Raw genomic sequence first — 24,109 nt, 5'->3', positions numbered from 1 at the left:
TGATGTTCTATTAGAATAATTTTGTTTTTAAAAATTCAGACTTCACTATATAATTAAGTATATAGCACTTTAATCTCTCTCTCTCTCTCTCTCTTTTTTTTTTTTTTTTTTTTTTTTTTTGAAGGCTGTCTCTGTGGAGTTTTCCAAGAACTATTAAAAACATAAAATGATCAGGGCTACTCTAGATTGAAGTTCCATTTTTATTGAAGTTTTCCTTACCCTCTATTACTTTCTCACTCTTTTTGAGAATGAGAAAAAAAATGAAGAGAAGCAAATGAATTAGAATTAGGGGGTTGGGCGAGCAGATTTCTTAGGTGTTACTCTTATGCTTTATATCTTTATTTTAAAAAATAACATCATAGTGGTAGTAAGGGAATGAAAAGGGGAAGGAAGAGATTCACATGTTGGAATATTTGAGTAAATCCTGGTATGTTGCTACTGTTAATTTAACTTCTGTTTATCTATACTGCTGATGAATCTAGCCATTTTATTGTTTTATATTTCTTCCTATTACTTGACCTTTGTGTATTTTACTTCATTACATTTTTCAAAGGTAGTTAAGTTAGAAGAGGATGTGGGGGATTAGTTTTCTTTTATATAAGATGATTTAATAATAATATCTAACATTTGCTGAGGATTGATTATATACCAGACACTGTAGTAATCCTCTACCCTACTCCTCCTTAAAAAAAAGTTAGTATTTAACTATTGTAACTCCTGTATTACTCAAATGAAACTGAGGCACAGAAGGCTTGGTTAACTTACCTGTGATCTTACAGATAGTGAAAAGAGTAGAAATTGAACTCAGATAGCCTGAATTAAGTGGCTACTTAATTCCACAACATAGTGTTACCTGTGGAAAGTGAGTCACTTAGTAACTCACATAACAGTTCATTCACATTAAATATTCCATTCAATACTCCTTTTCTTTGTACTTTCAATTGAATGTGAACAGTTTTTCTTTCCAAGCTGTGTAAGAGCCTTGTCATCACTTCTGTCAATCACAGTGCAATAGTGTAGAAGTTAATAAAATATTTGAAGGTTAGTTTACATTTAGGAAATTGATCCTTTAAAAAAAATCAAACAAAAAGGAAAGAAAAACATTAGAAGCAGAAAATCAGTAAGTACATTGATAGCAAGGACATGTGTGAACTACCAGTATGTGTTTATTTTGCTGTTCTGAATTTTGGTTTGCTTTTTTTCCTCCAAGTTGAGTACTGTGAAATCTGCTGTGGGAAAAAAGAGTGTATGCTGTGTATTGAGAGTGAAGACAGAGAAGCACATAGTGATTTTCTTTCCTATTTTTCTTTCTTCCCTAACTAGTCACTCCAAATCTACCTAAAACATTTGGCTTATAGCACCTCAGCTTTTTTGATTAAGCAACGAGTATCTTTTTGATTTGTTCACTTGGTTTGATCAGTGTTAAGAGAGATGAGCCCAAAGACTCAATCTTTGTGCTCCAGTGCCTGCTTTGTGCCAAACAAAGCTGCTATTAGAAATATGGCATCCACTTTTTCCTGCTGACAGGCAGTTTCCATTAATCATGGCCAAAGAGTGCAATAGGGAATAGAACACTTCATCAGACCTTGCTATATTTTTATTATTTGGATATCGAGGACAATCACTTTTTATTTCATTCTACTCTGATTTCCTTAATAAGAATTTATAGAAATCTGAAGGAATACAACATATTTTGAGACAGTAGATTTAATAAGATATAGATTCTTTTCAAAATGAATAGTCTCAGTATTACTTTTTTTTCCTGATTATTTTCTACCCCAAAGTGATAAAACATTAGCCAGAAAAGTTACTTGAAAAAAAATTATAGCACTAATGATTTAGAGTTTTTAAAAAATAGTTTAAAAGAGCTATTTCTAAGTGTAAGAATGAAAATACTATGTTTTCAGAAAATTCCTTTCCTATACAAACATGGAGATTCTCTCTGATTTATATTTTAATGTTATCTCATATTTAATTGTTAGGTTACCATCATTTTTTTTTAATTTATCATTCTGAATGTTAGGATTATTTTTAAACTAAGTTTTAACTATAAAAGTCATATGTGAATACTTTTTGTTGTAAGAAATTCAAAAATATAATTAAAGTCTGCTTTGGCTTTTCTCTCAACATTCCCCTTCCCCAACCCAATTGACATTATAATCTACCTTTATTATAAGGATGCATATTTTGGACTCTGATTATCTGACATTTTTATTGCTGTATCTGTCAAAAAATAAGGAAAAAATGATCAGTGAGTCAAAGGAAAGGTATTACGGAGATAGTTCAAGAAACATAGAGATATTCAAGTATTAATAAATAAAAGAGGAATGATCTGGTTTTAGAAAATTCTTCGCATACTGTTTCCTGCTCCAGAGATAAGACTTGGTATCATCGTCTTAGAGTGGCTTGCAAATGTTCCATCTCCAGTATTTCTGTGTATCAGTAGCTACTGTTCTCTTTTACTGGGTACAAATAGGAGCACTAAGTCTAAATAAGAAAAACGGTTGGAAAGCATATGTTAACTTAACCTTTACCATTTATTTACTAGGTATTTTATATTTATTCAGTTGTCATTGCTATTCTATGAAGTAGTTAACCGATATCGTTGCCATAAAATGAGAAACTGAGGCAGAGAGTTTAAGTAACCTATCTAAGGACATACAGCTTCTAAGTGGTAGACCTAGGAATCAAATTTAGGTAGCTCCTGAGCTCATACAGTAACTACTTTATTCTAGACACGATTACCAGTAATTGTTTCTGGCACTTCTTGGGCTAGAATTACAGGCTCTTTGTGCTTCCAGCAGCTTAGTGACTAAGGGTTTGGTCAGAAAATAGAAGTCACTCAGTGGAGGATTATGGCCTTATACCACTGTTGGCAAAGCTGAGGGCATGGGTGTCAGGAAATCTGTCGCCATAGGTCGGAAGAGCTCTGCTGAACATAAAGAGAAATTGTCAGTGAAACATCTATCCTGAAGCACCAAGCAAGTGTTGGAAGCTGACATTAGATCAGAGAATTTGATGGTGACTATCTCAGGCTGAACAGCACTGTTGAGTGGGTGGAAAATGAGAGTTTTGGGGGAAGTTGGCAAAGCTGTGAAGTGGGAGCTGATGGAAAGTTATTCAAGGCTGCAGTATCTGAAAGAGCCAAGCATCTGACTCCCATGACCTCAGAAAAATGGCCTTCGCTTTACTTACCTGTTTCAAATCTGAGGTTACTAACATGGAACTATACAGGGAAGGGAACTATGGGAAATGTGGTTTCCAGCCCTAGGCAGAGTAAGCAGGGCATTGGTAGTGATAGTGGAGGAGGTGTGTGCCAGATTGACCACAGACAGTCTAGCATAGTAACCAACTGTAGTTTAAAAAGTACTTAATGTAGTGCTTACTTGGCACATGGTGGGTGCCTCAATAGTGACAATTCCAGACTCCTTTTCCCCCTCCCCTTTCTCTTTCCTCTTTGAAGACTGACTGACTTCTTCATCCATATTCTTCTGGCTCTGAGCATTGAGCAAGGCACACGCGAAATCCTTGATTAAATGGTTACGTGAATCACTGACAGGGTGAATACAGACGGTGACATGAAGAGTTGTAAAATACCGAGAGCATAACCTCAGTGTAGAGGGTGAGCCTGGCCTTTTTATAGGTTTAGCAGTATTTAAAAGAGAGAAACTAATTCCTTCTCTAGCTTGCTGAATATCCAGCTGAGCCCTCACAATGTGTGTCATTCATTTGTGGGTGGGTCACAGGTGTTTTTTCTCTCCCTCGTATTTCTTTCGCCTTCTTCCTTCCTCCCTTCCCCCCCCCCCCTTAAAAAATAGAGGTTCTTCTTATGGGTGATATGTCCTTGTTAATTCGGTGACTCTCTTCCTCTTATTTATAGAAGCTACACAAATGAATACAGGGCTTTTCTTATTAAAGAATTTGGCAAAGAGAGCCCCTTTTATTTTGATTCCATTAAGCAGTTCTTTCCTTCAGAATTCCTACAGTTTATACCATCCATTGCAAGATGTTTCAAAGGTTGACCTTGATGTAATTTGTTTCAGTGGTTGGACCTATGCATTGGATCTGTACATTCAGTATACATGGTATATAATACCATTTTATAAGATGATAACTTTCATTTGTCTAATTATACATTCTGGAGAAAACTAGCAGTTTTCTCTAGTTTTAACTTTTGCATAGATAGCCAATAATAGTAAGTGGGAATATTTTTTTCATTTATTGTAAGAATGAAAAGGTTTAGTTTTGGGGACTAGAATCTCATTTATTATAATATAATTCAGCTTCTTTTGTACTGGGAAAATTGCCTTTTTTTCTTCTACATGAAATCCTTTTTATAGCTCTGTATTTATCTAGCCCACCTTTAAATGTAAAGTCACCGTACTTCATATATAGTGTTTTCCTTTGATTCCTATATTGGATTAAAATTTTTTTTCTTGAACTTCTTAAAATATTATGTGCCTCTAATCTTTCAACTATGAATTTTTATTATAGTACTCTTCTTTCTACTAGTTTCAAATAGTATCTTGTTTCTTCTACCTTTCCAGTTTGTTTCTCTGGCATTGAGCCAGAATGACTTTGTAATCCTGTTGACCTTGTAGGTTGCTGTTTCACTGTTGTATCGTGCATTCACTGTCTAGTATCACCTACTCTTATGATTTTATAGTATTCTAGTTTTAAGACTTAATTGTTTTGTTTTTTACACCTTTAGAGATCCCAGTAGTTCAGTTATTTCATCTCCTCTGATTTTGCTAATTTTCCAGTTTATCTCACAGCACTTAGAAGTTAGACCTGACTTCTGTTTCATGCAACACAACTCTCAGCCTCAGTGGTTTGATCTTTAATTTATTTGGTCTTCTTGGATAAACTTTCAGAGTCCAATAAAGGGAAAGCAGTACTTTAAGACAAACTTTTGCTTATAATGTATAGAAACATGAATCTTTAGTCATCAGAATTGTAGGTAATTATCTTTTGGATGAGTGCTTTGGTCATATTTATTCCTAAGGTGAATAGTTCTCTATGTTAAGCAGTATAAGTTGGCTGCGTGGGAATACAGATCTTACCATGTTCTCCAGTCTTTGTGACTCCTTGTCCTACTCTTGAACCATGATCAGGTTAATTTTTTTCAATATACACCTATTGAGCAATTAATGATGTAAGGCATTGGGCAATAGATGCTTTGAATAGAACTCTAAAATCAAGACATGGTCTAAGCCCTCAAGGAACTATGGTGATAGAAAGTTGGCCCTTAAATAATGTAATATAAACTAGAAGGTACAGTACCTATATGAGAGGTACATTAAATAGCAGGTAGATACAGAAAAAGAAAGACGGAAGATTGAGATGAGCAACGAAGACTGCAAGTTGGCTTATACTAGTAAGAAAGTATTCTGCTGGCTGATGAGGTCTTTACTTTCCATTGCCCAAAGCCTTGGTATATGTAAGTTGAAATTTTGAAAGTAAGAGCAAGCTGAACACTTCTAAAAACATTGGAGCCTTTAACATAAAATGTAGTGGAAAAATTTTGAACCGCACTTAGGTACCGTATAACACCTGGATCTGTCTTCCTTACAACATATTTTTATGATAGGTATCTTGATGGCAACAGCCTCTTGCATTAATAAGTTGGTAAAATCTTAAAGAAGTTAATTGGATCAAATCTTAATAACTTAGTGTTAATATAGATTGACTTATCAGTTAAGGTTATTGATGATTAATGAATGTTAGTGCACCTTTAGCAAGAAGTCACTTAATATTTCAACCATTTAATTTTTTCACATAAATAAGTGAACATTTTTTAGGATAGCTCATTTCTCTTTAAATTATTCTTGTGTTAAGGAAATTCTGATCATTAGTGTATTGATGGATTTAAGAGATTTTTTTAACAACTAACTTTCTTATATTTATTCAATTAGAAATATCTTGTATATGGATATGTTTTTAAATTATGCTTGAGAAAATAACTAACCATTTAAAATGTAATGGTATTTTCCTTTCTAGGACAATTTCTTTGTGGCATTATTCCCTTTAAAAGATAGATAGTACAAAATCAAATTCTTGAGTGTTTTAGGTAGCATCAAAACCTATAAGATAGCATAGTGTAGTGGGAAGTACCGGGGCTAACACATGGTAAATTTGAATTCTAGTCCATATTTTGCCAATAACCCTTTATGTGGCCTTGAATAAGTACTTTAATTTAATTTGTTTGCACTCAGTATCCTCATTTGTAAAGTAAATTAGATGATCTTCCATCTCTTTTAGAAGTAAAAGTCTCATTCTTGATTTCACAGTTGTATTTATTTTTTATCCCTAAGACTGTTTCTGAGGGGGTTAAAATATACACACTGATATTCAAATAATCTGGAAATGGTAATACTTTGTAGTTAGACTCTAGGGTTTTTATTGTTGTTTTGTTTTTAAAGCGCATTTTTTGGTAATCTTTACTTTTTCTCTTTCTGGCAATTACCTTTATTATAATCATTATTCTTCTTCCAAAAAAATTGTATGAGTGATTCCAGGAGACACTTGTCAACAAGTGAGCCACCAAATATACATACTGTAGATTGACTTATTTTCAAGATTTTATTTTTTGAAAGTTCTCTGCTTCGTTTACAAAGTGACATTTGATTGTTTTACTTAGCCAGTTTCATACTGACTTCTTCATAATGGTAATTTCCCAAAGATAAAATGTTGTTTAATAGTAACAGAAACAAGCTTTCTTATTAAATGAACTTTTAAGCAATAGCATACTTTTTTACCCTATTACTGTTTTAAGTTTGGGTAGGCAGGGGTATTTGATATTCATGGACTCATGGGCCTGAACTCCAACTGGAGGGGAGCTTTCCTGTTCACCACTGTGTCTGCTATCGACCACAGGAGGTATTTAGTGAGTATTTCACAAAGGCATTCTTTCCATTTTCCACTATGGCTGTGCACCTGAAACCAGTGTACTTTAGAAGAGGTTTTTTGGGTTTTTTTAGCCCTTTATTGTTTGTCAGGGAATTAGTCCCTTTCTCCTTGTACATTAATCATATTTCATTGGTGAAACTATAGAATTACTATAAAGGGAACCTAGGATTCTTCTGTTTAAGTACCTTGTTATTTAGACATTTTCTCTGCGTTATATTTTATGTGGAAACTTTTCACTTGCTGTTAGGCAAGGAAATTACTTTTGAAGAAAATATAAATTAGCTTACCCATGTTCCTTTTGAAGTTACTTTAAAATTGATATTTGTAGTTTTTGGCATATTTTCTAATAACTTTAATGTAACTTGAAAGCTTTTCTTTTCGTTTTCTTTACACTCTGTGTCATCTAGTGACTTTTCATCTTTTAAAGAAGTGCCAAAGGACTTGTTTGGACTATCTTTCCATAGTCTTTTACACACAGTGCATCATTTTCTACTCTCTTTGAAGTTGTCAGATCTTTCTTTGTGTCTCATACATTTTTATATTGTTTTATATATCTCCTTTTTTGGAAAGAAATGCAATAAAAAGTCAGAGTACTTTTTAGCAGCTTTGACTAAAACCATACTGGTTTTCAGGATGCACCTTTTCTTTTTTGGATCATTAGTTTGGAAATAGACATAAACACATTGTTAGTCTGTTTTCCATTTTACTTAACACTATAAATCAATAGCTTATTCCAAGTGGCAGTCTTCATTTGAGAGATAAGCAAATTTCCCAGCATCTGCTTTTATTGCATTTGTTTTTAAACTAGTTTTACACACATGCAAAGTAGTGTCTATTTAACAAAGTTAGAACTTACGTCTTGAGAGTTTGAAAATCTGGAATATGTTTTACATTTATATAATTTTCTAGATGCTAGTTTAGTGGAAATATAGAAACATTGGATTCAGCTTTATTGAAATGACGAAAGGTTACCAGGCATTCATTGTCCCCACGTCTTGATTTACTTGTTACCTTATTACTGTTTTGATTACTTTATTACAGTTCTGGGAAGAAAGGGTTATGTGTGGGGACTTTAGATATTGGAGTTATCATTGAGTTTATCATCAGACACAAAGTGACCTCTAAGGTATTAAACAAATTGTATAGCCTCTATCTGTCATAGGTCTTTAAAAGAAACCCTGGAAAAATTTTTGTGGTGAACTGAACCTTACTTAATTCGCTTTAGTTCACTTGGAAGAGACCCACTGTGGTTGTCTGTATCTTAGATAATCTTATTCAGAACCCAAAAGTTCCTGCTGTGCTTTTTGCGTCTTGGAAATTCATCATTTTTATTTCTTTCCAGGAGTATGAAATAAAGAGAACAAGGGATAAGCAGAGTTTCAGGATTTTACTTATTTTGAATGTGCCTTATTCAAATCATCATACACCTATTCTTATCTGTGAGGATTTTATAGAAATGATTATTATATAAAATGTACCTTTCATATTTTTAGGCTTGTGATTATTTTAATTTATAGTATTAAGCCAAATTGGTCATGATTTTTTTTTTATTCTTCCACCTATTTTCCTAGCCCTGTTAATGTAAATTAAATTAGATTACATAAAAATAAACTCTATAGCCAGCCGACAAAAAGGGAAGACACTCATTTTTGGTGATCACTGTTCCATCTGTTATATGCTGATAACCAACAGAAACAGATGGTACTTTGTTCACACTTTGTTTATATATATAACATTTTTCTTTTGAATATTTTATGAACTTTAGTATATGGTTGTTTTCAATATTTTGTTTTATAATTAGAAAGCAAATACTTATTTTTTAAGAAAATATATATATTTTATATTGAAGCATTTTGAACAGCTGCCAGAGAGCCCTGACATTTGTTCCTCAGCATAAATCTGAAGATATTTTAACTTGACAGAGGTTTTCAGGGTTTGACTTCATTGTCCTAATTAACATTGAATTTGGAATTTTGCTCATGAATAAGCATTTTCTCTTTTTATATTTGAATTAACAGTGTTGATGAAATTTCGGCCTCCATCCCTGACAAGCCAAATAACTCAGAGACAGGGTCTTGGAGCTTAGAAGAAAAGAGGCAGCTTTATTGCTTTGCCGGGCAAAGGGGACTTACAGCAGGCTAGTGCCTTCAAAACTGTGAGCCCATCTTGGGGATGGGGCACGGTTGATTATATAGCCATAGCTTAAACAATAAAGCATCAATAACAATCAACAGAATTATTTTTTTTTATAAGACTTTGAGTGGCGTCATGGTGTCTCCAGGTGACCAAGTCTGTAGAGGCTAGCGGTTGTCACTCTTTCAATCTTTTTATCTTATATGCGCCCAAGGTGTGATCTTCTTGGTAATTCAGGCTATTTTGTAAGGTTACAATTCTGTGACCTTCGCCCTGGAGAACAACTCTGAAACCAAGTATGATTATTACCTTCGATTGCTTGAATAAAGCAGAAACAGTAAAAAATTAATAGCTTTATTTTAACTACGGACCTGGAGCTGTGAGTAGCAACCAGTCAGGTCAGTTGATCATTTTAAGGGCAAGCATAGAATAAGCGGTCTGTTAGCCTAAGTATGACCATTTTATTAATCCTCCTTCAAAATCAGAAGGTGTTCCTTATGTTTGACCTAACCACATATGGCTTATTTATTGTCGTTTGTATAAATGTTGATTTGTCATCAAAAAGATAAGTGTTGGATTTAGAGAAAACATTACACAAATGAGTATGTGAAATCCGTCTTAGTGATATCAAAGATGTGGAGACACTCTTTTAGTTTTAAATTTGGTTCCTTTGTCTAATGAATCATTTTAACCTTGGGAAAATCATCATGCATCTGACTTAATTATAAATTAAAATAACCCCAGCTGTAAAGAATTAATTAAAATTTGTTATGTTTTCTCATCCAAATGAGTGTATTGAAACAATTAATTATTTGTTTCAGATGAATAAGCTATTAAAATGATGCCTCTAGCTAAAAATATTTGATTTTTTCCTGACTTAAATACATTGTCTCTAATATCAGGCCACTCTTTGTGGATGATTTTATCACCTCCTATTCTCAAGTAAATGTACCGTACACAGATGAAGAGTCAGGTGATCTAAGTAGCTCAGATTGTCAGTGTTCCCTAAGCAAATACAGTTCTTAAAAAATAACAAAGCAGAAAAAAATAGAAATGTGTCAACATTTGGAGTGATTTTCAAACTTTCATTTACTTCTAATAGTTTAATAGTTGCAAAAGGAAGGAAACATAATTTGGAAATAAACCCTCAGTCAATCATTTGGAATTTTTCAATAATGTATCTGTGTTAAGTTCTAAAGCATGTACTTGTTAAATTATTTTTTTTTCTTCCACATGCTATTTTCTCCCTCCTTTATTTATGTTGTTTCTAAAAGAGTGTCAGCCTCAGTGTATATCATGAAATGACCACCTGGTTATGAATACTTCTGTACATCTAAAATGGGACAAGATCTTTGTTCATTGAAATTTGTTGAATGACCCAAACATGTTTTTGGTTTTGGGTTTGTTTCTTTTTTGCTTTTTGCTTTTTTGCATTATTTCTCCCTCTTTTTAACTCCTCTTACATTTTCTGATTCATTCAAGGATACCATGTTAAAGACATTTTGTCTTGTGATTGTAGGTAGTTATTAGTTGTAATGGTTACAGTTGCTGCCACTTCATTAAAACTAGGAAAAAACCCACAGCTCTCAGATTTTCTTGGTTGGGGGACTTGATATTGTGAAGAGTTGTGTTTGGATTAAGTTCTCTTATTTTATTTTTTGGAAATACTAAATTGTGTGATAAATGCTAAAGAAGCTTGTTACCATTTACTTTGGTAATGGATCATATTAGTCATTGTACATATAGGATACCAAACTGGGTAGAATATAGTATCAGTTTGAGGTTTGCAGTCTCCTCTGCATTGGGTATAATTGTCTAATTATTTCAAAATGTAAGAATTCTTCATTTCGGTATCACAATGTTACAGTTTTTTTAAATATTCAAATGAAAATAAGAGATTTGCTTTCTTATGGTAATTTTGCTTATCTCTATTTAGGATTAAAATATTAATCTTGGATTTGTCATGCAAGAAAAATCACTGCATTGAGAGTTGAGAGACCTGGGTTTGAGGCTTACCTCTGTCAGTTGTCAGTTGTGTGATCATCAAGTCAGCTCACTGGACTGCTTTCTCAGAGCTCTAAGATGCTATAATTTCATATGGCTTGTAACAACTGACTTTTTGTGGGTGGAAATTATTTATGTTGCTTATATTTAGTTATTTAAAATTACTACAGGAATATATAAATGATTACTTTTTGGTAGTACATGCACTTAATTTTAAATGACTCTTTTAGATAATTATAAATACATTTACTCATTTTAAAAAATAGCACTTTAATAAAATATAAAAAGAACTTGTAGAGAAATGTAGCTATGTCACTGTATGACAGGATTACTGTGTGGCATTATGCTTTATGATGCTAGTTGCAGTATTGGTATGAAAAACTTCTGGTTGATGGAATCTACCAGATGTTCAAAGATTTAAAGTGTTAATCAGAAATGGTAAGTAATTATGCATCTTCAAAAGAATTGAAAACGTGAACTTGGAACATTTACGTATATACTTCAAAAATTAATTTAATAATTAGATGAGTCAAAAACTTGATGACTTATTTGCTACTTCATCACCTAAAAGATGGGTTAAGTGAAGAGAAATATGGAAATATGTGAAGGCCTTTTGAACATTCTTAGGTGTTTGTAGAACTAAAACGAGTAACTTGAATATTTTCCCTTTGATATCAGTTATTAATTGTGATCACCTTATTGAAATGCCTATGTACATTCATGCAGTGAAAAATAGATTAGTAGAAAAGGGAACAATAATTTACCCTTTTTTGTTAGTTGTTTCATCATTTGTATTATCTCAGACTCATGAGTTTCAATCTAACCACTTTTTATTTTATTAAAGCAAATTTATTGAGATTCTGTGTAATCGTATTAAGTTTAATTTGGTCTAGAAAGATGAATATGACATGATTCTTGCCAGTTTGGGGATAAATTGTGTTGGGGAACAGTAATTGAAGTATAAGGGAAAGGACTATCACAGAAGGGAAAGATGAGTAATAGAGAGCTAGCCTCTAAGGTTTCACGTAGAACTTGGATAAGTGTTGTCAATGTTAAGAACTCATCTACACTGATGTTCTCAAACTTTAATGTGTGTATGACTTACTTGGAGAATTGTTGAAAGGCAGATTCTAAGGTAGTATGTTATAGTGGGCATGAGATTGTACATTTCTAACAAACTCCCAAGGGATGCCAGTACTTATGAGCCATGATTCATATTTTAAGGAGCAAGGCTTTGTGCTAGTTTTTGGGAGGTAATAATATATATAGGGCCTGCACTTAAAACCTTTTCCTGGATACAGTCTTACTTTTTCTTCCTAATTTTGCCCATAATATAATTAAAACCTACTGCTTGGCAATACAAATGAAAAAGAATATGTAGCCTATAAATTTACTTATTTTGAATGACTAATTTAGTCAACCCTTGGTTATCTAGGGGCAAATGAAACGGTATGCAGTTAGGTACGGTATTATATAACAAGACTCAGTATTGTGGAGGATTGAAATGAGGGTAATTTAGGGAAACATCAATCCATTTATATTGGACAGCAATTCTGTTTAGAATTTTTTGGTACCTACTCTGACTTGGGAATAATATTCCTTGATTTCAACAGTGAGAGTAGTTTTGGGGAGTGGTGGCTCCTTCCTCTTCCAGTCTGTCTGAAGAGCTGTGATCTTCACATGGGGATTTTAAATCTCCAGAGGCTGTGCTATTGTGAGTGGACATTTTTAACATATTAGCTGCAAATACTCTTGTACTTACATTACTTGTAAACACATGGATGGCATTTTTAAATAGTAAAATGTGTTCTGAAATATAGGATGTAAATTTTAACTAAATAAGTTTAAGTCATTTATACCATGTTTTAGCTAGTTTTAACTAGGATTTGGAGATACCTGAGATCTTTTCCTCCCACTTTTTTCTGGCTGTTAGAAATTGATGGTCCCTCTATGTTACACAAACGTGTGCGCGCTTGTGTGCACACACGCACACACACACACATGGGCACACAGTAGATGTAATATGAGTCCAGGTTTAGCATTTCAACTCTAAAAGTCATATATAAGTTATGAAAATTTAAATGCTCTGCATAAATCATCATTGTGTGATGTATATGAGGTGTTCAAAAATCTTCAAACTGATTTTGTAGAACTTATTTTTCTTATTAGGTACTTGTATTATGTAAAAGAAGAGTGCTCTCACTGTAGAGTGTATTTAATTCGTCATGTTTTTATTTCCTGCAACATTAATTGTAACAGAGTGCAATAGAGCAATACAGCATTAATTAGAAATACTAATTTTCCAAGTGCCTAACTTAAGCAGTGACATTTAACATATAATATTTATTTTTATTCTTAATTAAACATTAATCAAATATTTTTGTGGATTTTTCTTTTTCTTTTTTTTAGAGAACCAGAGGACGAAAACGAAGCTTCATTCCTGAGGAAGAAAAACATGAGGTTGGAATAAGTTAAGCATATTTTACACAATCTAAACTTTGAGAAACTTTCTTGCTTAAAATGATTTCTGTTTTCCTTGTATCCTGATTTTGTTTTATGTTTTATTTTGTTCTCCCTTGTATGGCAGGAAAGAGTTCCTAGAGAGAGAAGACAAAGGCAATCTGTATTACAAAAGAAGCCCAAGGCTGAAGATTTACGAACTGAATGTGCAACTTGCAAAGGAACTGGAGACAATGAAAATCTTGTCAGGTAAGTTGGATGCTGAGAATTTCTCTTTAGGGTATTAAGATTCCATCTTCATCATTTTCTCATCACAGATATAATGGGGGAAAAATCACAGTATAGGACCTTTCTTAAAATCTTATTTAGTGGAAATAGTACTGCAGAAACAGATTTCATCCACTTATTAACCTGCCATTCATGGTTATTCTCTGGGTTTAGATGTAATTAAGAGTGATAATCTGAATTTTGAACACAAGAGAATTTTCCCATGACAAGAGAAGATGACAGTGCTCTGTATATAGAGACCACAAAAATAATTTGATCCACTTTATACAAAGATTATTATGTTTTATCTCATAAAATAATAAAATTACTAAGTTCTGTTAGCATATTATAGAAGTGGATGTTTATTAGCAATAATGATAAGACAGATACTTTTTATTGACATGAGCTTCATTAGCATTTCCTTACTGTTTTTCAAAACAATGTGTTAAATGCTTCTCTCTTATGAAATAAAGAAAGATGAAAAGATGGCCTAGATAGTGGGTTTTTTTGTTTTTTGTTTTGTTTTTTTCTTTGTTTCTTTGTTTTGTTTTGGCACTTAAAAAAAAATCAGACATTTATGCTAATCAGAAATTTCAGCTGATTTGGCACAGTGGCTATTCCTCAGGGTCCAGAGACTGCTAATTTTAGCCATTTGTCTCTCTTGCTGAGATGGAAAAATTGCTGAGTCCTGGGTGAGATGGAGGAGTGGGTAGGTGAACAAAAGGAGACCTCATTTAAAAGAGGTATCATTCTTTCAAAGGACAGTGACACAAAGAATCTCTCAGTATGTTACAGGAATCTTTTCTGATTTCCTTCAAAGATTCTTTTGAAAATGTCCTATTAAATTAACTGAGGGCACAGAAATTAAATGTTTCAAAACAAAGTAAGTTGATAAAATCTGTATTAGTACTGTTATAAGATTTTAAATCTTTGCTTCCAAAGTGATATCATTTATTTGTCATTAAAAATATAATTTGTTTTAATGCCTCAAATAAAGGCACACATTATTAAATTTTATGAGATTTTTAATACTATTACTGAAGAAGATAATGAGAAGGTAAAAATTCCGGTGAAGAAATACAGAGTGCTTCAACTAAGTTAAGAAAGTCTATGATGTTAGGCCAATATATTTTGAAGTAGTTTATGTAGAATGTGGTGAGGGCCCTCCTGGAGGTTAAACTCAAATGAGTTTAGAGTGAAATAGTTCTAATATCAGAAGATACGCATGATTAATTCTGACTGCAGTATAATTTTCTGATTAATGTAAAAAAAAGAAATCCCAAGCATAAAATAACATAGTAGAGTGTATAAAAGAGCAAAACAATAAAAATAAACAAAAGAAAAAATCATAAAACAATTTTATTTAGTGAACAAAATTTCAGTCTAGAAGAAAGTTCCCTTGTAGCTGAGTGTAGCATTATGGTCATAATCATTTTGAAACAGTAGTTAAAAACTTAAGAGAGTGGGTTGTCTTCTTTTTAATTATTTGAATCTATGTATATATCTACCCTGTAATTTATTTTTTAAGATAATTTGTTGATTCAGGCCTTTTTGTATAAGCCCTATACGTTTTTGCCAGGTTTTTATTTATTTAATTTATCTGGTCATGTATGGGAAAGAAGGAACCTAGGAAATAAATAGAATTTTTATTTCAAAAACTACTTTGTAACAAGGGCATCTCCAACACATTGTATTGTAGTTGTCTTAAAAAAATAGGTATCATCTTTCTACAATTCTTGATAAGACTTTTAATTAATTTTAGCCTGTCCTTTCATTTATTTAATTGGTTTCTGTTATAAAATTTTCATCCTTAATTGCATTATTATAACATGCCAGTGTCCAGAATTTTTGTGGAAGTCTTGTGGAAGGTGAAAATACTTTTGTTACTCTAGAAATGATGGGTATACAAAGTCTTCTTCCTTGGATTTGCCTTGTTAAGAAGGTAACATTACAGATTTTTCTGCAAAGATTTTAGAGGTAACAAAGAGGAAATTAAATGTTTTACAAATATTATTTATTAATAACATTTTTGAGGACAAAATAAGCTAGATATAAAGCATAATAAGCCATAAAATACTTTATGGTTATAAAGTGATTGTTCTTTAGAAAGTATATATATATATATACTTATATATATATACACACACACGTTTAGTTTAACCACATTGCTCTTGGGTTAAAGAATAATATTATTTTATGTAGAATTCCATGTGTTTAAAAAGGTAATCTTATGAGCTAATATTTGCCATTTTCCTTAACATCTCTTTTATTTTGTAATTGGCACCATCATTGTTTGCAAATCCCCCCCAAAGTCCACACTTTTATGATTAAGTTGCATTTTAAATGTTATATACACATGCTATTTTTTTTAACTTTAATTTTAATATATTTTAAATTAGACTTTATTTTCCCGGAAGATATATTTCAGTGCTTGGTCAGAGATAAATTATACTTACTATGTATGTCTATTAGATTCTCTTATAAAATTAAACTTGTTGGGTCAAAATTTAATTAATAATCTTTTGTTGAATATACTGTATTTACTTCCTCAAATTCCTTTGAACTAATGTACATGACTCACTAGAAACAACTGTTCAGCAGCTTTGATTTTGAAACCACACTTCTCTATGTAATTCAGGCTATATAAAGAATTCTTTCTTAATTATTTTCCTTGCCTTTCCAGTTATTTGTATATGTGTATATGTTAATTTACATGTATAATTTTTTAATATCACTGGGAAATTTCATTCACTTCATCAGTAGATTCCGGGAATGTTATTTTCTCTTGTGCTTCCCAGTTTTTCCTCAGGTCTTTGGCAAGTAATTTAGCATTTTTGTGTTTTAGTTTTTCCCTCTGTTGTACATGATCAGAATCATACTGTGCTCTGTGAGGGGCTTTGTGAGTAAATGCTGAGTGATAGGATATTCTTTTCTGTATAAAACAGTAGGGCAGTGGTAATACTTAGTAATTCAACGGATACGTAAATGTGGGCTTTGAAATAAGGGTTCCAATTGGTAGATATGTTACAGTAATAGTAAATGCTTATTTTTAATCTTTCAGAGAATGTGCATGTCCTGCTTTTATATATAATTATTCCTGAAATATGGGGGATCAAAATTTTAAATTTGTTGAAACATGTTCTCTAGAACGATTAGACAAAACTATTTCCATCAAACACGCGAAATACGAAAATTATCAAGGTCTTAAAGAGAAAGAAAAGATGGTTTACGGTATCTTCTGGATTGTTTTTTTTAAATAGTGCTTTTGGGTCATCTACTTTCTAAATTTAATTAAAATTTATCTGGGAAGTTTCCAATTTAAACTATATTCTTTAATGTTATTTAGTGCAATAAAATGCTAAAGGCCAAATTGAAACTGTCTTGGAATTGTGAGGTCTTTTTGAGCCTTTATCTCTTTGTAATGGATGTTCTTGTTGGAGGTAGTTTTGAGCCCTTAGTAGTATCTTACTTGGTTTTGCTTCCGCAGCTCCTGGCACATTTAATGCTCAGTAAATGCTTGATAAATGAATGGCTACGCCACATAAGAAATTACTGATTATTTTTTGCTGAATTAATTTAAAAAACATTTACTATTATAATATATTCCTTTAACAAATTGGTCACTCAGTGTTAAATATTTGATGTTTAAAAACTTAATAAAGGATTACTTTTCTATCACTAAAGAATAGAGGATGAGATTTTCTGTGTACTAGATAAAGAAATAGGAATCACAGATTTCAGATTAGTTAGTTGATGCATCCATGTGAAAGTAGAAATGAAATGATTCTTCTCCTTGAACATATTTGATTTTCAAAGGATAGATTTTAGAGATAGGTGGGTCTTTCTTCTCTATAAGGTCTTATCAAACTATTGAATTAGGAATAAGACCAAACTTTTAGGCCTCAAATTTTATCTTAACTGTGCAAATTTAGTGTGACACATTTTATTACTTAATGGGAGATAGGAGAGAGAAAAAAGGTTTCCTAAAACTAAGAACCTTAGAATCCATCGGTCTTCTTAAATAGAATCTTTAATTTTATTTTGTATTGTGGCCATTACTTAGAGGCATGGAGGGTAGGAAATGATCTATGAAGCTATTTTATTTTTACAGCCAAATCTAACATTAAATGCTTGCTAAATTTTCCTCCTTATTTGAGCATATGGGAAATTATATAGGTTATTAGGAGCACCAGCAAGAATTCACATTTATCACATTTTTATTTCAAATATTAGTCTCTGATAAATCAGATTTCTAAATTTTTAATTACCTTTTCTGTTCTAACTAGTATGGAGGCTTATAGATTGCATGGGTCATAGTTGAAGGGGTGTTTTCTCCTAGAGATTTGATTAGGCTAAGAGCAAAGCTAAAATTAGTTGTAACTTTAGTTACTATATTCACAGAACATAAGATGACTTTAAGTGAATTATTTTAAATTACTTAAAAAAAAATGAAACCTAGTTTTATTGCTTTTAAGAACAGTTAAAGATGCATTTGATAGATTGCTTGAAACAAATAGAATGAGTTACTTATTTTGATTATATGCTTCTAGTTTACTGTTTCTTATGCAGTTTATCACATAATAATCACTCTTAATGATAAAATTTGCATATTCATATAGAAAAATCACATGGTTGTAAAGTGATGGTATATTATTTAGATACTTACAGATCAACACTTAGAAACAAATAGAAATTTTGAAATGATTTGTGGCTTCTAATAAATTTCAAATTATTAAAAACATTTCCTGCACAAAGACATTTCTGGATAATCTTCTGTTTCTGTTCTTTACTTCTACCAGCGATTTCAAGTATAGAGTTTAGATTTTTGTTTTGATTTGTCTTGTATCCCTGAGTCAGTGATTAGTATAGTACAATTACTGTATTCTAAAGGATTGTTTCCAAAGCTTGGATTTTTAATATTTCTTTCAGTTATGTGTAGAATGACATCCTGTGTGATACACCTTTCTTCAACTTTCCCTGCTATTAGCTCTGGTTTATGTTTAACTTGGCTTTTCTCTCTTGAAAGTATTATTGTCTTCAAGACATGGTCTTTGTTTTACTTATCCTTGTGTAACTCCCATGTTCTTGCTCCAAGTCATTGTGCAAAGAGCACTTACCCCCACCCCCACCCCCACCCACACCATGGTGGTTAGTGGCTTAAACGCTTCATAGGAGGTTACATCAAGGAATCATTGGCCAGATATTAGATATTCCTAATTTTTATGTTTAATATAAAATACATTTAAAATAAAAATCTAATCTAAAAAATAGATCTAATATAAAAAATGAAGATAAATTAGCATATCAAAATGTCTCAGAAGATGTATGGACTTCCTGTTTACGTATAGCCTGAAGAAATATACCACCTAATTCTTTTAATGGGGTTCACATGAAAAAGGAAGATAAGCGTGGCATCCTAAATACAAATTGATGAAGCATTAGAAATTATTTGAAAGTGTAAACAAAGCAATATAATTACAACTTCTGAAACTTTATTTTCTTAGATTTTTAACTGTTTAAAACATTTTTATATTTACTTTGTTTTTAAAATAACTGTCCTAAGAAATAGTTTATAGAAATACTTTTTCAAGGAAATTCTGATAGGAATACCAAACAATAACATCATCTAAGACTCAAGTAAAATTAAAATTGAGTAAAATTAGGAACACCTATTTCTGCCACATTCTGGGCAGTTTAACGTAATCATGTCCCTATAAAATACTTATAAATTTTCATTTTATTTGACACTTTATTTTTGAACTTTTTGGTATCTTTTAAAACATAAATTACCTTATGAGATCTACTTTAGTTTTGAAAGTTTAATTTATTATTGTTTTTGAAAACCTGGAAAAAAAAATACTTAATTGAATCAACTTAATACCAGATGTAAATCTCTGTGTGAATGTTCTTAATATTTAATATATGAATAACACTATATATAATTATATATATAAAGATATATAAATGCTGTATAAAAAATATATAAATAAATCAGCCTGAGCATTAATTAATAAAAATATATTTTTTTTGTCAAGGATAAGTAGGGGAAAAAAAGGAACAAATACTACAACTATTTAAAGTTTTATAATATATCATCTTTGCTGATATGTTTTTTAAAATAGATACTGTGATGAAAAGCAATCTTAGTAATTTGTATGTAGGCAACAAAAAATTAAAAATCAAGTTAAAAAAAATGGCTGTACCTACAAAAGTCAGCAATCCACAGTGGGGCTCTCATAAGAGCCCAGCCATTCTGCAGCCGGACCTTGGACTTCCAGCCTCCAGAACTGTGAGGAATAAATGTCTGTTGTTTTTAAGCTTTCCACCCCACCTCCCCGAGAAGGCTGTACTTATAAAAAAAATTTAATCTTACGTGCTTTGTTTCAGTGTTTTTAAATCCAAACTGTATACCCTACATAGAGAAACAACAATTCAACTTCCCAAAAGTTGTAAAGTCTAAAGTGATGAAATAAGCTGAAACACTTTCATGGATATATTGTTTCCACTTGTCAAAATTTATTTATAAATTGTCATGTCCAGTAATTCTCTTTTAGGTTTCAGGGCAATATATTTACCTAGTTGCTCAATCTTAGTGTATATAAGTAGTTTCAGAATGGGTTACCAACCCAAACCACTGCAAATAGTGAATCTACTAAGTTCAGTAGTTGCTTGGGTCTGTGTGTGTGTTTGTGTGTGTGCTAAAAGTTACATATGATGAAATGCATAAATATTGAGTAAATAAATTGGTGAATTTTAATAAAAGCGTGCACTCATATAACCCCCATTTCTCTCAAGATATAGAACATTTTCATCACTCTGAAACAACTATGCCCTTTCCTGATAATTCCCTCTTCTCAAAGGCAAACACTTTTCTACCTTTTTTCCCTGTAAGTTACCTTTTGTTGAATTTCATATAAATGGCATGTTTAGTTTTTATTTGATGTCAGCCATTTTAATGAATGTGTGCAGGAATCCCACTGTGGTGTTAATTTGCATTACCCTGATGTATAATGATGTTGAGCATGTTTTCGTGTGCTCACTGGCTATTTGTATGTCTTCCATTGTGAACTGATATTTTGCTCATTAAAAAAAAGGGGGGCTGTATGGTTAGTACTGAACTATTAAGAGTTTTTAATATATTCTGGATTTAAGTCCTTTTACAAATACATGATTTTTAAACATACTTTCCTAATCTGTGGCCTGACTGTTCATTTTCTTAATGATATTATTTAAAGAACAGAAGTTACTAATTTCTTAACTCCAGTTTAGCAACTTTTTCTTTTATGGTTATTGCTTATTATTTCCTATTTAAGAAGTCTTTGCCTAGGTCCAGGTCCCAAAGATTATCTCCTTTGTTTTCTGAAGCTTTTGAATTTATCTTTCATATTGAGATCTATGATCCATCTAAAATTAATTTTTGTTTACAGTCTCAGAGTTAAGGAATGTTTGTTTATTATCCCATGTGGATTTCCAGTTTTCTAGCACTATTTGTTGAAAATGCTCATCTTTCCACATTAAGTTGCTTTGGTGCCAGTGTTAAATATCGATTGACTTTTTAAATGAGGTTCAATTTCTAGACTTCATATTCTATTCCATCAAGCTATGTATTTCTGTGCCAATACTATTTGTCTTGATTATTGAGGCCTTATGGTAAGCTTTTTTGTTTCTGGATCCTTTGCATTTTCATATGTGTGTCAGAAAGAACTTTTTCCATTTTCATTGAAAAGAAGAAAACCTGGATATGATACCAAAAAAAGCACAGGCAGCAACAACAACTACAAAATTGGACTTCATTCAAAATTAAAAATGTTTTTGTATGAAAGGAAACTATCAGCAGAGTGAAAATGCAACCCACAAAATGAGAGAAAATATTTGCAAATTATTTATATGATTAGAGATTGATGTTGAGGATAAAAAGAACTACAAATGATCCACAACAACAAAAAGAAACCTGATTAAAAATGAGTAAAGGACTTAAACGGACATTTCTTCAAAGAAGATATATAAATGACTAATGAGCACAGGAAAACATACTCAAAATCATTAATCATTCATGAAATTCAAATCAAAACCACGATGAGATAACTGCTTCAAATACATTAGAATGGCTATTATTAAAAAACAAAACAAAACAAAAAGCAAACAAAATAACAAGTGTTGGCAAGGATGTGGAGAAAAGGGAACCCCTGTGTACTGTTCGTGGGAATGTAAGATGGTGCATCCACTGTGGAAAACAGTATGGTGGTTCTTCAAAAAATTTAAAATGGAATTGCCATGTGATCAGCAATCCCACTTCTGAGTAAATACAAAAAATTGAAAGCAAGGAGTCAAAGAGATTCACATTCATGGTGCATTATTGGTAATAGCCAAAAGATGGAAGCAACCCAAGTGTACATCAGTGGATGAATGGATAAACAAGATGTGCTATGTACATACAGTGGGATATTATTCAACGATAAAAAGATTTTGACATACGCCATAACATGGATGAACCTTGAAGACCTTATGCTGAGTGAAATAAGCCAGTCACAAAAGGACAAATATTGTCTGATTCCACTTAATATGAAGTATATAGTGTAGTCAAATTGATAGGGACAGAAAGCAGAATGGTGGTTATCAGGAACAGGTAACTGGAGAGTTAGTGTTCAATGGTACAGAGTTTCAGTTGGGTTAAATGAAAAACTTCTGGAGATAGATGTTGGTGATGGTTGCACAACAGTGTGAATATACTTAATGCTTTAGAACTTAAAAATGGTTAAAATGGTAAAGTTTGTGTATATTTAATCATTTAAAAAAAGACCAAGAAAAACCTACTGGGATTTTGAATAGCTTTGTGTTGAATTCATGGATAAATTTGGGGAGCATTAACATCTTAACAGTATTGTCTTCTGATCCATGAACTTGGTATACCTCTATATTTATTCACAAATTCAGGTATCATTTTTTTTCTTATTGATGTTTTGGTAGTTTTCAGTGTAGACGTCTTGCACGTCTTATTAAGCGTATTCCTAAGTATTTAATGGTTTTTGATGCTGTTGTATAAGAAATTTTTAAATATGATTTTTCTGTTTATGCAAGTGTTGAGAGCTGTTAAGTGCTGAGGTGGTCAATTAGGACCACAAGCCAAGATGAAAGTTACCATTAAAATTATTTATTTGTTGCAGTAATTAAGCAGGAGACCAAACAGGAAAAGGTTGCTGGTTCCCCAAATGTTCTTTTTTCCCCCACCAAATAGCACTGGATCAGGGTTCGATGTATCAGGGCAGACATGAGTTGAGGGTAGGGCATTAATGTTTCTCCTGAGGCAGTGCTGAACAGAGGGCTCTTGCTGTTTCATGGACCAAGGGAGTGGAGAGGAGGAAAGGGAGAAGGGCTAGGAAGTAGAAAAATACTGAGTCAATGGAGAAGAGTATCTTTAAGACACCTCAGTAAGGAGATCTTGGCAGAGGTGTATGAGCACTGTTTCAGTCTAACTTTTCCTTCACCTACATAAGGTGGTCTCAAATGTGGCACCAACTTTCTAATCCTAGGATAAACCCCTCCTAATCATGAAGTACTGCCTCTTTTATATATATGTTTTTAGATTGATTCTCTGATAATTTGATAAGGGTTTTATGTGTGTATTCATGAAAATATTCTGTTAATTTCTCTTCTTGTTAAGTCTTTATTAGGTTTTGTTATTGGGTTATACTGGCCTTCTAGAAGTTAGAATGGTGTTCTTTTTTTTTTTTTTAAGCATTTACTTAAAATTGATAGTATTTCATCATTGAATTTTCATTGAAGTCCCCAGTGATACTGTCTGGACCAGGGTTTTCTTTTTTAGAAGATTTTTGGTAATTAATTTAATTTTTAAAATAGATAATAGAGCTATTAAAATTGTTAAATTATTAAATTATTAAAATTGTTTTGTGTCAGTTTTAGTAAGCTGTGTTTTTCAGGCAATTTATTCATTTTTTTCTCAGTTGTCATTTGCTTGTTTTCTTTTGTCATGCTTATCTTTTGAATGTGCATTACAACTATTTGCTTGAGACTTTTCTGCTTCCTGTAATACTTTGAATCATGTTTTCTTCTTCCAAGACTAGGTCACTGTTTACTTCCTTCATGTATCTTTCCTGACTTAGATGATCCCATAGTGATCTTTTTCTTACTTTGATTGCCCTTGGAAGCCACATACAAATCCCATGTCATGCTGTCATCCACTTACTTGGAAATTATCTATGAATTTTTAATTTTTTCACTCGATAAGGTCAGGATCTTGGACTTTCATTTATTTGCGATGACTCTCATAGTCTAATACAATATAGCACAGGCAGTTAATTGAGAATAAATGCTTGTT

General features: G+C 32.0%; 1 protein-coding gene across 3 annotated transcripts in view; it reads left to right on the top strand.

The window, feature by feature from the left end:
* Positions 1-24,109, top strand: part of PHF14 (PHD finger protein 14) — a 139,306-nt gene that overhangs the window by 46,596 nt on the left and 68,601 nt on the right. For all 3 annotated transcript variants that reach the window (XM_045508460.2, XM_074367428.1, XM_010972069.3), the window contains exons 15-16: positions 13,456-13,506; positions 13,634-13,755. In XM_045508460.2, coding sequence (XP_045364416.1) covers positions 13,456-13,506; positions 13,634-13,755 — 173 coding nt within the window. The remainder of the gene's footprint in view (positions 1-13,455; positions 13,507-13,633; positions 13,756-24,109) is intronic.

Source organism: Camelus bactrianus, chromosome 7 (assembly GCF_048773025.1).
Source record: "Camelus bactrianus isolate YW-2024 breed Bactrian camel chromosome 7, ASM4877302v1, whole genome shotgun sequence".
NCBI classification, from domain to species: domain Eukaryota; kingdom Metazoa; phylum Chordata; class Mammalia; order Artiodactyla; family Camelidae; genus Camelus; species Camelus bactrianus.
The sequence above is the reverse complement of the archived record's forward strand: the minus strand, read 5'-3'. Positions and strand labels throughout refer to the sequence as shown.